The 15,547-nt window shown below is 38.7% G+C and overlaps 1 protein-coding gene and 1 long non-coding RNA gene across 2 annotated transcripts in view; both read left to right on the top strand.

Annotated features, from left to right (window-relative positions):
* Nucleotides 1-9,596, top strand: part of abhd3 (abhydrolase domain containing 3, phospholipase) — a 52,739-nt gene extending 43,143 nt beyond the window's left edge. Inside the window, exon 9 of the mRNA XM_022686201.2 lies at nucleotides 7,271-9,596. Within this exon, the coding sequence (XP_022541922.2) occupies nucleotides 7,271-7,452 (182 nt within the window). The 3' untranslated portion in view covers nucleotides 7,453-9,596. The remainder of the gene's footprint in view (nucleotides 1-7,270) is intronic.
* A 4-nt stretch (nucleotides 9,597-9,600) lies between these two features.
* Nucleotides 9,601-15,251, top strand: LOC125803971 (uncharacterized). Its single transcript, XR_007440433.1, has 2 exons — nucleotides 9,601-13,831; nucleotides 13,950-15,251. It is a non-coding gene; the product is annotated as an uncharacterized LOC125803971 (long non-coding RNA).
* The last annotated feature ends 296 nt before the right edge of the window (nucleotides 15,252-15,547 follow it).

Below are 15,547 nucleotides of genomic sequence, written 5' to 3'. Positions count from 1 at the left end.
ATTTCTAGAGCAGAAAAATGGGCCAAAGAGTCTAAAAGCAGAGAGAGTGCGCATTTCTAGCTAAAAAAAAAACGGGTCAAAAGAGTCTAAAAGCGGAGAGAGTGCACATTTCTAGCGCAGAAAAATGGGCCAAAGAGTCTAAAAGCAGAGAGAGTGCGCATTTCTAGCTAAAAAAAAACGGGTCAAAAGATTCTAAAAGCGGAGAGAGTGCGCATTTCTAGCACAAAGAAAACGGGACAAAAGAGTCTAAAAGTGGAGAGGGTGCGCATTTCTAGCTCAGAAAAACGGGCCAAAGAGTCTAAAAGGGGCGAGAGTGTTCAGTTGTTCCGCAGAAAAACGGCAAATGAGTCTAAAAGTTGCCGTAATTAAGGAGTTTAATATTAAGAGACATCATGAAAATAAACTAATGAAATTAATTTGAAAAATCTTAGTTTACACAACTACAAGATAAAGATAGTAAGTAAAGTAAAATGGTGTGTAAATGAAATAATCAGGAAAAAGTATTATTTAAAGTGGTATATTTCATTATTTGTTTTATTACAGAGTCTGTGGCCGTGACTTCAACTATATTTCTCCTTCTGGCCCCCAACAAAAAAAGTTTGGACACCCCTGGTCTAAATCCTCGATTAGATTTTATTTCTGATTTTAGGATCACGATTTGATTCTCGATTTTCTTTTTTCTTTCTTTTTTTTTACAGCAGAGAGGCCTATGCCAGTTTTAGATTAGTCTATGGTCAGTTATTGGTTTGATTCATCAAATTTACAATATCTTATTTCAAAAGGTGGGCTTGATATAAGTGATGCAAAGTGATACAAGTGATCTGTAATACACCACATTGCTTCCTGTCGGCGGCGCGAGCAGTCGCAGCGGCCACTCCGGAAGCAAAACACGGTGCTTTTGTTTGTTTTTCTGTGTAAATAATCCGATCTGAACTCGCAATCATGCAAAAGTTCGCTATGGGAACAACTTACGACCGACAGACCCTGCTAGACCTGCAAAATCAACAAAAATCTGTACTTACAGACGGTCTACGAGCGGAGCTACGCGTGCTAGGCCTGCTGAGATCCGCGGCGTTTCCTGAGCCTGCTAGCCGGAAGCGGTCTCTCCGCGAGGAGCCGAAAGCGCGGTAAGAGAGCCGGAGTCCGCGCTAAGCTAATGGCTAACTCCAGCCGGCCAGAGGTTCCATCTCTCCTTCTCTCCAACGTTTGCTCCCTGCCGAACAAGATTGACTATCTCCGGCTCCAGCGGACATCCCAGCGCGAGTTCAGAGACTGCTGTGTGTTCGTTTTCACAGAGACGTGGTTAACGAACTCCATCCCGGACTCCGCGATTGAGGTGAGCGGCATGCTATGCTACCGCGCGGACCGCGACGCCGGCCTCTCGGGCAAAGTACTTGGAGGTGGGGTGTGTGTTTACATCAACACAGCATGGTGTAACAACGCTGCGCTGATCTCCAGATACTGCTCGCCGCTGGTGGAGTTTGCTGTAGTCAGAGCCAGGCCATTCTACCTGCCCAGAGAGCTTAGCAGCGTGTACATAATAGCAGTGTATGTAGCACCCAGTGCTAATGCTAATGGTGCTAATGCTAACGCTCTGCAAGAACTGTACACTGTTATCTCGAAACTCCAGAACTCACACCCCGACGGACTGTTTATTGTTGCTGGTGATTTCAATCACAGTAATCTGAAGGCTCTGCTGCCCAGCTTTCACCAACATGTGGATTTTCCAACCCGTGGAGCTAACCTGCTCGATTGTGTGTATACTAACATTCCCGGTTCGTACAGAGCAGAGCCCCGCCCCCACTACGGCTACTCTGATCATATCACTGTCATGCTCATCCCAGCATACAGACAGCTCATCAGACGTGCCAAATCAGAGAAGAAGCAAGTTACAACCTGGCCTCCAGGAGCCATCTCTGCTCTTCAGGACTGTTTTGAGCACACTGACTGGGACATGTTCAGAGAAGCTGCTACTGATGACTCCATCAACCTGGAGGAGTACACAGACTCAGTGACTGGCTACATCAGCAAGTGCATTGAGGATGTTACTGTCTCCAAAACCATCACATCCCGCCCCAACCAGAAGCCGTGGATGACTGCAGAGGTGCGTGTGCTGCTGAGATCCAGAGACAAGGCCTTTAAGTCAGGGGACAGGGCTGGCCTCCGAACAGCTAGAGCCAAGCTCTCCCGGGGGATCAGAGAGGCAAAGCGCACCTACGCAAAGAAAATCCACGCCCACTTCCAGGACACTACTGACACTCGGCGCATGTGGCAGGGCATCCAGACCATCACCAACTACAAGTCACCCCCCCTGCTTGTAACAGTGATGCCTCCCTTCCAGATGCACTGAACTCCTTCTACGCAAGGTTCGAAGCACAGAACTACACGACAGCAAGGAAGACTACACCTCCTCCAAACGACCAGGTACTGTGCCTGTCCTCAGCTGATGTGCGGAAAACTCTACTCAGTCAACCCACGGAAAGCCCCAGGACCAGACAGCATTCCTGGCAGAGTGCTCAGAGAATGTGCAGAACAACTCACGGATGTTCTCACGGACATTTTCAACATCTCTCTGAGTACTGCAATCGTGCCGACGTGCTTCAAGACGACCACCATCGTCCCTGTGCCGAAGAAGTCTCAAGTGTCCTGCCTTAATGACTACCGTCCCATTGCACTTACTCCCATCATCATGAAGTGCTTTGAGAAGCTGGTCATGAGGCACATCAAAAACCAGCTCCCGTCCTCACTGGACCCTCTGCAGTTTGCGTATCGTCCAAACAGATCAACAGACGATGCCATCTCTACTGCGCTCCACCTGGCTCTCACCCACCTGGACAACAAAGACTGCTATGTTCGAATGCTGTTCATCGACTTCAGTTCAGCATTCAACACCATCATCCCTCAGCATCTGATCGGAAAACTGAGCTTGCTGGGCCTGAACTCCTCCCTCTGCAACTGGGTTTTAGACTTCCTGACTGAGAGACTACAATCAGTCAGGATTGGAAACAATACCTCCAGCACCACCATACTGAGCACCGGCGCCCTCCAGGGCTGTGTGCTCAGCCCACTGCTGTTCACTCTGCTGACTCATGACTGTACTGCAAAGTACAGCTCAAACCACATCATCAAGTTCGCTGATGACACAACTGTAGTTGGCCTCATCAGCAAGAACGACGAGTCAGCATACAGAGAGGAGGTGCAGTGGCTGACGGACTGGTGCAGAACCAACAACCTATCTCTTAACGTGGATAAAACCAAGGAGATGGTTGTTGACTTCAGGAGAGCTCCAGGTGTCCACCACCCGCTGAACATCAACGGCTCTGCTGTGGAAATTGTGGATAACACCAAGTTCCTCGGTGTTCACATTGCAGAGAACCTCACCTGGTCCCTCAACACCAGCTCCATAACCAAGAAAGCCCAGCAGCGCCTCTACTTCCTGCGGAGACTGAGGAAAGCACATCTCCCACCCCCCATCCTCACCATGTTCTACAGAGGGACTGTAGAAAGCATCCTGAGCACCTGCATTACCGTCTGGTTTGGGAATTGCAACACCTCAGACCGCAAGACCCTACAGCGGATAGTGCGGACAGCTGAGAAAATCATCGGAGTCTCTCTTCCCTCCATCGCCGAGATCTACACCACACGCTGCATCCGCAAAGCCACCAGCATTGTGGACGACCCCACCCGTCCCTCACACGGACTCTTCGCTCTGATGCCGTCCGGCAGAAGATGCAGGAGCATCCGAGCCTCCACTACTAGACTCTGCAACAGCTTCATCCACCAGGCAGTCAGACTTCTCAACGCACAGAGACAGAACTGAACCCCCACCCCACCCACCACTCACCCAACACACTCACACAAAACTAAACTGTACACCCCCCCCCCCTTTACACAAAACTAAACTGTACACCCCCCCCCCCCTTTACACTCACAAAGAACTGAACTTCACCCACACACACACCCAGTCAGCACACAGAGGCTGACATGACTTTATTTGCTGCACTCTTAAAAACTATAAACTCTACCTCAGTAACTGCTGTGATTATATATGTTCTATATGTTACAGTATGTCACACATCTCTGCACCTTATCCCCACTATACACTTATTATACCGTATCGGTACTGCACTGTCCTGTCTTTAAATTGTCTCGTCTTTTGTATTTATTGTTATTTAGTGTTATAATTTTATAATTTTATGTTGCACTGTCGTCACTCCTGCACTTTGTTGTCTATTGCTTGTGGTTCTATGTTGCACCATGGTTCCGGAGGAACGTAATTTCATCACACTGTGTACCTGTACTCAGATGTAATGACAATAAAAGCCTCTTGACTCTTGACTTGACTTGACATTAGGCACTAATGGTCAAATTTAAATTATTTAATTAAGATATATATGTAATGCCATCTAGTGGCTTTTTTTGGTAGCAGCAGTGTGCACTATTAAAACAGCAATGTGCAACATAACAAAATAAATAATAAAAAAATACAGGAACAGTCATGTACAAAATAATAGAACAATTAGAGCCTTAACAAACTGAACTCTATCCTACTATAACAGTTAAACATGAAAAATAAGACTTTAAGACTTTTTCGGTCCCTGAGAATGAGAAGTTTTTTTCTTTAATAAAGATATATTATTAACTTTATCTGAGAGAAAGATGATCCTTAAGGTACCAAAACTATTAACATATTTGAGGCTAGACAAAACAACTGTTATTTTTATATTTTCAAGTTTTTCTTTAAGAAGATGAGAATGTTCACATTCTCTGGAGAAAGAGCTGCTCTTTCAGCTACAGTGTGCTGCTCCATTTGCGTAGCTTAGAGGGAGGGATCGTCGATCCTCTTTTTGATTCGATGCTCAAGATCATGACATCATTTTGATCGATTTTGATAAAATATCGAAATCCTGACGCCCCTAATTAATAGTGCTGGATGATACAGACAAAATTTACAGAATTACAAAAAGTTTCCTTATTTAACCCTCCTGTTATGTTACGGGTCAAATTGACCTGTTTTAAAGTTTTAAGATCTAGGAAAAATAGTTAAAAGTATTTTTCAGTATAAAACTTATACTTGCCTTAATTAATTAGTGTAATTAATCAACATATAACATGAAAATGGTTCATATCTCACATATTTGCAACAACCACCCCTACAAAAACTGAAACTAAAATTAAATTGCAATGTTATGTTTCAATGTTTAATGTAAAACTATTGTGTTTTATATGTTGGTCTTTTAAAAGTGATAAAGTAGTGAAACATATGTATATATTTTTTTTATGAAAAACAATTGAATTATCCTAATTGAATCGTTATTACCTGTTAGAGGTAAGAAACACCATTGCACTAAATATATTGATAACATAATTAGTAATGGTGTTAGTAGAAAAAATATATACACTGCTTGTAAGGATTTTCTTTGGGTTTCGGACATTTTTTAGATAATTAAACATGAACCAGGTTAAATTAACCCCAGAACACCATTACTGTTCCTGACGAATTAACATAACATTTTTTTTCCTCATTTTAAGAAACAATCATATCTCAGCATATATACATCATCCAAATTTTGTCACTTAGAACATTTTCATACATTTTTAAAAAACATATTGTCAAATATAACAAAAAAACAACAACATTAAACAAAAAGAGAGAAAAAAATAAACAAAAAAACAGTTTTACAATTGTATTAAAGGCAAGAGTGGTAAAAAGCAAATATATAAACAACCATTTCTTATTCACTGGGTATTTCCATGAAATGAGGTTGTAAGGGTTTTTTATTTATTTATTTTTTTTTTTTTTACATAAGTTACCCATTTTGACCCTGTCTTAACAAATCTTTTTTTTATTTGTAAACTGAGTGAAAAAGTGATTTTTTTTCTGTTTTATATATATATATATATAAAACGTTCACTAGATCAATCCAATTGTCTATTAGAGGAGGTTCAGAAGTGCACCAACACCTTATTAATATTTTTTTACATGCTGAAATCAAAACCTCAAAAAAATATTAAAAAGGTATTTCCGTGCAGAATTTTTCCTTCAGTGCTTTATGAACCTCTCGCCAATAATCCTGTATTACTGCACAATCCCAGAATATATGCCAATGATTAACCATCTGATTCCCACATAGTCTCCAGCACACCGCTGCATTTCCTGTAATATAATCCTGATTCTAATGGATTTGAACTGTGGCCCGAAATATCTGGCCTGTAAGGTTGTTTGAACTATAATGAAAGAATAAATAAATAATAAAATGCTTGTCTGGTGAGCTTTTGTTTACATGCCTCCCCTGTCTCTCTCTCTTTACTGTGCTCGGATTGACATTATTTTCCACCCGTTCTCATTTTTTTTCTTATAATCTGTTACGACCCGGTCTAGGGTCAGGCCATAACAGAAAATGAGAGTGGGCTCTCTCCCCAGACCCTCTGCCAGACCAAACACCAGACACTGAAAATGAATTAAATCAGGATGAATTTATTGATAAAAATAAGGGAATATGACTTCAGGAGTGAGCACAGGCCAAAATAACAAATAAAACCAACTAACAAACAAAGAAAACTTACTGAACCGGCAAAATAAAGAAAACTAAATACACAAACTACCCTGACTCCCTGTCACCAAAACAGGAGAAAAAGGTAGCTAAACAAAATGGCACTCACCCCCTACTTTACCCAAAGACTAATGTATGTTGAAGCAAAAACTAAAGCAACACGCAGAATACAAAATGGAGGTGCCGGGTTGGTCTGAGCAGGAAGTTGTTCCAGGTCAGGAAAGGGGAGGAGCCCTGAATTTCTCTCCAAGGTCAGGTTTCCTCCTGCCCTTTTATAGAGTGCGCCCCCAGTGGCCAATCATGGTCCTACAACCAAAAACCAAACACAAACAGCACAGAGGACATACAAAGAAAAAACAATATGACCAGGGGTCGTAACAAATCTCCTTATAAGGACTTTTTTCTTTTTCACGGCTGTGTCTCAATTCACTAGCCGGGGCAGCTGTAGAAGTGTATTGGACAACGACCCTTACGACACGGGTTGAATCCCGCGTGAGGAGCGACGTGTTTATTTATTTTATTTATTTTCCTTTCTACTTGGGTTTACCTGCTTTGAGATCAACTGTTCAAATTGTGCAATTGGGTTCAACAACCCTCTGGGCTGGAGAGCTACTAGTCTCTAGCTACACTTCATCCCATTACAATTCATTTTATAAACTTAATAGCCGACCCCTGATCTAAATCACCTGTGTAAGGAGGATCTCTGTGTTCCACAGCCATCCCCATCGAGGTGGTGAAGCAGAACCCCAACCTGGCGCTCCTCATCACCTGCCACGGCGGCCATATTGGATTCCTGGAGGGCCTGTGGCCGCGGCAGAGCACCTACATGGACCGAGTGTTCCGGCAGTTCGCCAAGGCCGTGATCGAGCAGGGCGGCCGGCTGAGCGACCTGCAGTGACCCGACGCCCTCTACAGCGCCCCCTACAGCCATGAGCAAAAAATACACCTCCTCAGACCACGCCCCCTGAACAGCACACGCGGATCTCATTCGTCCGTGTGATCCAGCCATCATCCAGCCCTCCGTCAGGTTCATCCGTCCATCAGACTGACTGCTTCAGATCCATCCGTCCAACTCTACACACTCCACACACTCTACACACTCGTCCATTCCTTAAGACTTTAAGACTTTCTGCTCGTGTTGATTGGTTGGTTGGTTGGTTTACAGATTGTGTGTGTGTGTGTGAATGCGTAAATCCATTCTGTGTTTTCATTATACTTTATATTAAGTTTGCTATTCCATATTCAGTGTTTTGACCAACAGATTACATAGAATTTAAGAGAAGCTTAAGAAAAAAAAACCTCAAAAATTTCACAAATTTGTTGCCGTAATGGACTGAGATCATCTAGATCATTAGGATCATTGAGATCGGGAGGCTCTGATTGGTCCAGCAGTCTAAGGAGCTGCCACTTTGATTGGGAAATCACTTTGGTTGGTTCGAATCCAGTTCATGCAGCTTGCCATCAGCTGCCGGAGCCCTGAGAGAGGGTACAATTGTAGAGTCTTGCTCTCTGAGTGGGTACAGTAGATGGTTCTCTCTCTTTCCACTCATCACTCCTAGGGTGATGTGGATCAGCACAAGGCTGCGTCTGTGGGCTGATGTATCAGAACCGGCAACAAGAGTTCAAAAAGAGGCGGAGTCTGACTTTACATGTAGGAGGCGTGTGCTAGTCTTCTGAACCCTCCTGGTGTTGGAGCATCACTAGTGATAGGGGGAGGAGTCCTAGTGAGTGGATTGGGTAATCGAAAGAAAAACAAAAATTGAGATCAACCCTTTATAATAAGAGTCCCAAATAACAGTACTTTCGACAATATTATAAATATTGTTAAATGATAAAAAATATATATGTCTCAATTAATAATTAACTAACACTAGTTAGAATTAATCATTATTAAACATTACTTAATTGTAAATTGTAAATAATAAAGAAATAAAAAAAAAAAATATATATATTTTTAACTAGTGTCAATTGATAATTAGTTGAGACAGTTTTTCTTATAAGTACAGTTAATTAATGTACTCTTATGATAAAGTATTAAAAGATCGTTAAATGTGAGCAAAGAATCCACAGCTGCCCCAAAATATTGTCACGAATCAAAGTAAAAATCGTAAAATTATACGAAGATGTTGAGAAAACAAGGAAATTAGAGTAGTTATTGTAGTACTAAAGACTGGCCTGCAGGCAGTGGTGGCGCTGTGATTGGGCCCACTATCCAGTAACAAAACCCATTCATTTTACCCCTAAAAACCCCTTAAAACTTTTAGTAACCTGTTACTTTTATTTTAACCCCTTTAACATGTGCGCACAGTGAAGCACTATTAGGTAATTACCATTAAATATTAATAATAATGACTACTTTTTGAATTATACTATACAAAATGTACATGTATTTATTTATTTATGTATTTTATTTATTACTCATTAAAATAAATCTGCCAGTTTAACCCTTTGCATACAGCTCTATAAAATATTCACAATTTATAGGCACTGAATTAAGTACTATGAGAAAACTGGTATATTTGTTGCTTTAGTAATCTACTTTTACTCCACTGCAGTAAATACAAACCAGACTTTGGGTTCCCACTGATGGACAGCTGCACACATGCATTTCTGGACAAGCTGAGAGATTTTTATTTAATTTTTTTTTTTTTTTTTAATAAAATTCAGTAGTGTGATCACTATTTGCACACAGCTCTGTTAAAAAAAAGCAACACTATAAATTATTAATTTCTCTTGTTTTACAATTTATATGCATCATATGATCATGTAAAATGAACAGCATTTCTTTTGAATTCTACATAAAAATAGAGCTGTTTATATAGTTTATTTGCTCTGAATAACAAAAAGTTCAAATAATGTAAATAATTTAAAGTAATATTTATAATGAAAGAGCACAATAGTAAAGTTTTAATTATAAAAAGTGAATTAAGCAGAATTTTAAGTTGGGTGATTTTTTTGCTTCTATTTCTAGTGCAGGAATTAAAGTAGTTCAGCTTTGTTTCATATAAAAACTGGAATGTAATTATTTAAAAATTATGTAATATATATCCCCCCCCCCCCCCCCCCAAGAGCTGTATATGCATGTCTGTATGTATTCAGAATACACTGAAATATTTACATATAAAAATGTTTTAGGCTTATGCATCCAATGCAAAAAAAAAAGCCAATGTTAAATAAATGAAGTTTAATGAATAATAAACTTAAGCTTAAATTCAAATTAAACTCAATTAAAGTTTTTATTACTTATATTTGTGATCATGGCGCCACTTCTGCCTGCAGGTCTTTACTGATTGGACCTTCAGCTTTTAAAGTTTTAAAATAAATGAAATTCAGATATTTAAAAATGTAAAAATGTAAAAGTCAGTCGTTGCCTCAGAACTGGTTTAAATGGAGTTAAATCATATTTATTTTTTAATAAATTCATGCATAATTCCAGCTTGTCTGATATATATATATATATATATATATATATATATATATATATATATATATATATATATATGTGCTGTTGATGGGTTTGTGCTTTACTGAGGATCCTGGATTGAGCTCCTCGGGTTCTGCAGCTGAAGGTTCTCCTGATGTTCAGGGCATTAAGCTTCTGCTGGTGTTTGTGTGTAAAGGGTTAATATGAGGTACAGTATCAGTCTAAACTCTGAACACACCTGATTTAATGAATGTGAATCCGATATTTATCGTTATGCACAGGTTTTTTGCAGATCTCTTTGGTGGCCATTGTAACAAGAAGCGCAGTAAACTAGCTTATAACATTCAGAAAATGTTATTTTAGATGTGTTGCTTTACTTGAAGCAGCAGTACTTGGGAATTTGATGCATTTGTTGCTTTTGTAATTTAATTTTACTCCACCGCAGTAAATACAAATCAGGCATTTAAGCGCTCACATACATACAGCTGTACACATGCTTTTCTGGACAAGCTGAGAAATCCAGAAGCAGCACCTGAAGTATAATATTTTTTGTGATTTCACAGTTTTAATGCAATTTACTGCTATTCTAAATTAGAGATTTATATTTAGGCCCAATCCCATTTCACCCCTTACGCTTACCACTTGTTTTTGAGTAAAACAGAGTTGGAAGAGGTGAAAAGGGGTGAAATCCTCCTTTAAGCACCTGATACGTCACCAGGAACGCTAAAGTTCAGTAACCTAACTGCTGCTGCTGCTGGTTGACTAGATAACTTTAGGGCGCATTTTATTGTTAGTCTTCAGAAAGGGGGGAGATGGTGCAGAAATAAATTATAAATATTATTGTCCGTTCCTAAAATCCTCTGTGATGAGAAGCTAAAATTAGCTTTGATTAGCTTTTATTTTATTTGGTCTGTAATCTGTTTTTACTCCTATGCAGTAAATACAAATCAGGCTTTGGGTTCCGCCTCATGGACAGCTGTACACATGCATTTCTGGACAAGCTGAGAGATTTATTTATTTATTTTTTAAATAATCAGTAGTTATTTTTTTTGCTACAGTAACTAGTAAGATTGTATACTTAACCCTTTGTATATAGCTCTGTCAAAAAAAAAAACACTACTATAAATTTCACTATAAAAATAATGAATTTCTCTGGATTTCCAATTTACAGGCACGTGATGATGTAAAATAAACATTTTAATTCATAGATTTTGTTCTATAAACCATCGACAGCATTTCTCCCAAATTCCATATCAACACAGGGCTGCTTGTGTAGTTCATTTGCTCTAAATAACAAAGAGTTCAAATCATGTAAATAATTTTTGTTATAATTTATTACTAAAGAGCACAATCCTAATGTTTGAAACTAAAAAAAATAACATTGACAAATAAAATAATGAGTATTTTTTTTCCACAGAGGAATTAAGAAATGGACAATAATTCCAAAAAAAAATATTTCTGCATCATCTCCCCCCTTTATATATTTTTTTGTTCCACCTTAAATGCTTGAGCCGCTTAAATAGTCTGTTGCACTATTTAAGGTGGAATGGGAAAGTTAGCTAGCTAGCTACTGAGACAAACTACTGGCAATCTTTCTTTTTTATGCTAATCCTCATTTTTAACAAGGAACAAGGAAATTACTGAAATGTTGGGTTTTGCGAGAATCGAACCGTCTTTTATAGTTCTCTGTATGAAAGACTACACTACACTTCATCAGCTGTGATTAGTGGTTTAGTTGGTGTGTTCAGATGTTTGACTGGTACAGTACTTTATATATATTTAGGTCAGTAGAGCAGATTAAAGAGTTACTATATGGTCTACATTCATACTTTATATATTTTATTTCCTTAATTTCGTTTCTTCTCATTCATGTCTCTCCTCTGTGTTCCTCTGTGTTCCTGGACGTCTGTAGCTTGGTAGCCCTCAGGGACTTTTATTTCAGCTCCATCGTTTCATCCTGCTGTTTATTCTGCTCCTCAAGACGCTCCTGTCCTGCAGAAACATCCTGTTGAACTTTTTATAAAGAAGAAAAGATTGTATTTATGGAATATCAGCGTTTATGTTCTCCTGAGACTGAGAAAAAAAGAATTTCTGCATGCGCCTCCGTCCCCTCCCGACCCCCCGCCTCGCAAAAGCTGGCTTTCTTAATAAAATGTACAGTAGATAATATAAAAATATTGACGAGGAATGTGATCTTGCACTACTTTTAGTTATCGTACCTCTTTATGAGAAACATTCGATTCCAGCAGCTTAAAATTATAAAAATAAGAATTAGTGAAAATAATAATTCGTACATCAGCTTTCATTACTTTCAGCCAGTGCTTCATTTCTTCTGCTAAACTAAAACCATCGTAATAATGTATCCACAGCTTCTGAAAAAAAAGATAAACTTTTATAAAGAAAAAAATAGGTTTTTCCTTCGCTGCTGTAAAAGTTTGGTGACACCGGTTTCCTGATATGATTTAATATGCTGCTCTTTCTATATGATTTAGGAGATGGTCTGAGACACACTTTAAAATTAAGTACAAATCTGACAACTCAAACTAGTTACGTAGATGGTCTGAGACTCACATTTAAAATGAATACAAATCTAATCATTTAAACCACTTCAAGAGGTAGTCTGAGACGCATTTAAAACTGATGCAAATCTGTTCACTTAAACTTCTTCAGGAAATGGTCTGAAACACACATTCAAAACAAATACAGATCAGACCATTCAAACCACTTCAGAAGTTAGTCTGAAACAATCAGAGCAATCTCTCAAACCCTTTAAGGAGGTGGTCTGAGACAAATACAGATCTGATTATCCAAATTATACTTCAGGAATTGGTCTGAGACACACATATAAAACAGATTCAAATCTGATTAATCTCTCAAACCCATTAAGGAGATAGTCTGAGACTCACATTTAAAACAGAAACACATCTAATCACTTAAACCGTTTCAGAATGTGGTCTGAGACGCATTTAAGACGGTTACAAATCTCTCAAACCCTTTAGGGAGGTGGTCTGAGACTCACATTTAAAACGCATACAAATCTGAGTACTCAAACTACTTCAGGAGGTGGTCTGAGACAGATACAGATCTGATTATTCAAATTATACTTCAGGAGTTAGTGTGAGACGTGCATTAAAACAGATATAAATCTGACCAATCCCTCAAACCATTTAGGGAGGTGGTCTGAGACAAATACAGATCTGATAACCCAAATTATACTTCAGGAAGTGGTCTGAGACACACATATAAAACAGATTCAAATCTGATTAATCTCTCAAACCCATTAAGGAGATAGTCTGAGACTCACATTTAAAACAGAAACACATCTAATCACTCAAACCGTTGTAGAAGGTGGTCTGAGACGCATTTAATACAGATACAAATCTGACCAATCTCTCAAACCCTTTCAGATCTGGTTCAGATCTGTATCTCAAAATAGATACAGATCTGAACCATCAAATTGCTTCAGGAGGTGGTCTGAGACACACATTTAAGGCAGATATGGATTTAATTTTTAAACCATCTTAGGAGATTGTCTAAGACAATCTGATCACTCAAACCACTTTAAGAGTTAATCTAAGACACATTTAAAACAGATGCAAATCTGATTAATCCGACCACTTCAGGAAATAGTCTGAGACGCACATTTAAAATCACTACAAATCTGACCACTCCAACCACTTCAGGAGATAGTCTGAGACACATTTAATACAGATACAAATCATATCACTCAAACTTTAGAATGTGGTCTGAGACACGCATAAAAAAACTGATAAAAATCTGACCGATCTCTCAAACCCTTTAGGGAGGTGGTCTGAGACAGATACAGATCTGATTATTTAAACGACTTCAGGAGGTGGTCTGAGATGCACATTTAAGACAGATGCAGTTCTGACCACTTGAACCACTTCAGGAGGTAGTCTAAGACGCATTTAAAATAAATACAGATCTTATCATTTAAACCACTTCAGCAGGTAGTCTGAGACACATTTAATGCAGATACATATCCTATCTGTAAAACTACTTCAGGAGTTGGTCTGAGATGCACATTTAAAACAGATATAAATCTGACCAATCTCTTAAACCTTTTAATTAGATGGTCTGAGACAAATTTAAAACAGTTACAAATCCGGTCAATCAAACCATTTTAGTAGATGGTTTGAGACGCATTTAAAAACCGATACAAATCTGATCACTCTAACTAGTTAAGGAGGTGGTCTGAGACACACATTTAAGACAGATACAGATCTGACCACTTAAACCACTTCAGGAGATGGTCTGAGACACACATTTAAGGCAGATACGGATTTGATTATTTAAACCACTTTAGGAGATTGTCTAAGACATACAAACATAAATCAGATACAAATCTGATCAATCTCCCAAACCCTTAAAAGAGATGGTCTGGGACGCACTTAAAACACATACAATCTGATCACTCAAACCACTTCAAGAGTTAGTCTGAGACGCACTTTTAAAATCAGTACAAATCTGACCACTCAAATGACTTTAGAAGGTGGTCTGAGACACACATTTAAGACGATACAAATCTTCATACGAAGAAATAGACCTGAAGATGAAGCTCGGGGTTAAAAATTAGTGTTATTAGTGGTAGAACTCTAAACCTGCACTTTTCTTAATAAATTTAATAAATATAACCATGAAAACCAAATCAATTCAACAGAATATTTAAAAAAAAAAAGGGAAAGGTGTCCCCAAACTTTTGCAGGTTAGCGTTAGCCTGGTTAGCGTGTATTAGCCCACGCTCGGCTACGAGTATGTTCTTGAAGATGGTCTGAGAGAAGGTTCGCCGCAGGCTGATGATGATGATGATGATGATGATGATGATCAGACGGTGGGCGTGGCTCTGTGAGGAAGTTCTTGCTGTTGGTTGTGAAGAATCTCAGTGTTGTGTTTGATCTTTTATCGCTCTGTTCTGATGGAAAAAAGCCGCCCAATGAAAAGCGCATGATTTCGCTGCTCGAGGGACACGGCTGCACTCTCAAAACCACCAGATAATAAAACACACATCTGAGATCTGTGAGCTTTAGGTCTTTGTGTAATACTGGGAAATATGATAATTAGAACGATTACAATCTTTTACTTCAACTATAGTGTTAAACCTTAGTCTAACAAAATAATTCAGACCAGAGAAACCAACTATACATGTGAAAACACCTTTAAACTCCTTGATTTACTTAGAATTTTTACTAGATATTTTGGATTAGAAGGATCTAAAAAGTATAAAAACTAAAAATTAACTTTGTTCAAAAAGTCCTCATATGGGGACAGTAATTTATTTTAACGTTTTAAAATGATCCTTGCCATCCTGTGTGATCCTTCGTCTAAAAGCAAAATTGTATAAAACATTTTTTGATATATTTTTTGTTGAGGAAGCCAGAAAAGAGAAAAAAAAACAATAAGAAAACAGAAAGGTAGAGAAACAAAACAAATCCAATGAGTGAACAAAAAAAGCGTTAGCAATATCCAGTATAAAAGCACAGAAATAATAGACGAAACAATAAATGTATAAAACTAAATTTAGCATTTTTCTTTTTTTTCACTTTTCCTT

The sequence above is a fragment of the Astyanax mexicanus genome, chromosome 8 (assembly GCF_023375975.1).
Source record: "Astyanax mexicanus isolate ESR-SI-001 chromosome 8, AstMex3_surface, whole genome shotgun sequence".
NCBI lineage: Eukaryota > Metazoa > Chordata > Actinopteri > Characiformes > Acestrorhamphidae > Astyanax > Astyanax mexicanus.
Note: the sequence above shows the minus strand (reverse complement) of the source record. Positions and strands in the feature narration are given on the sequence as shown.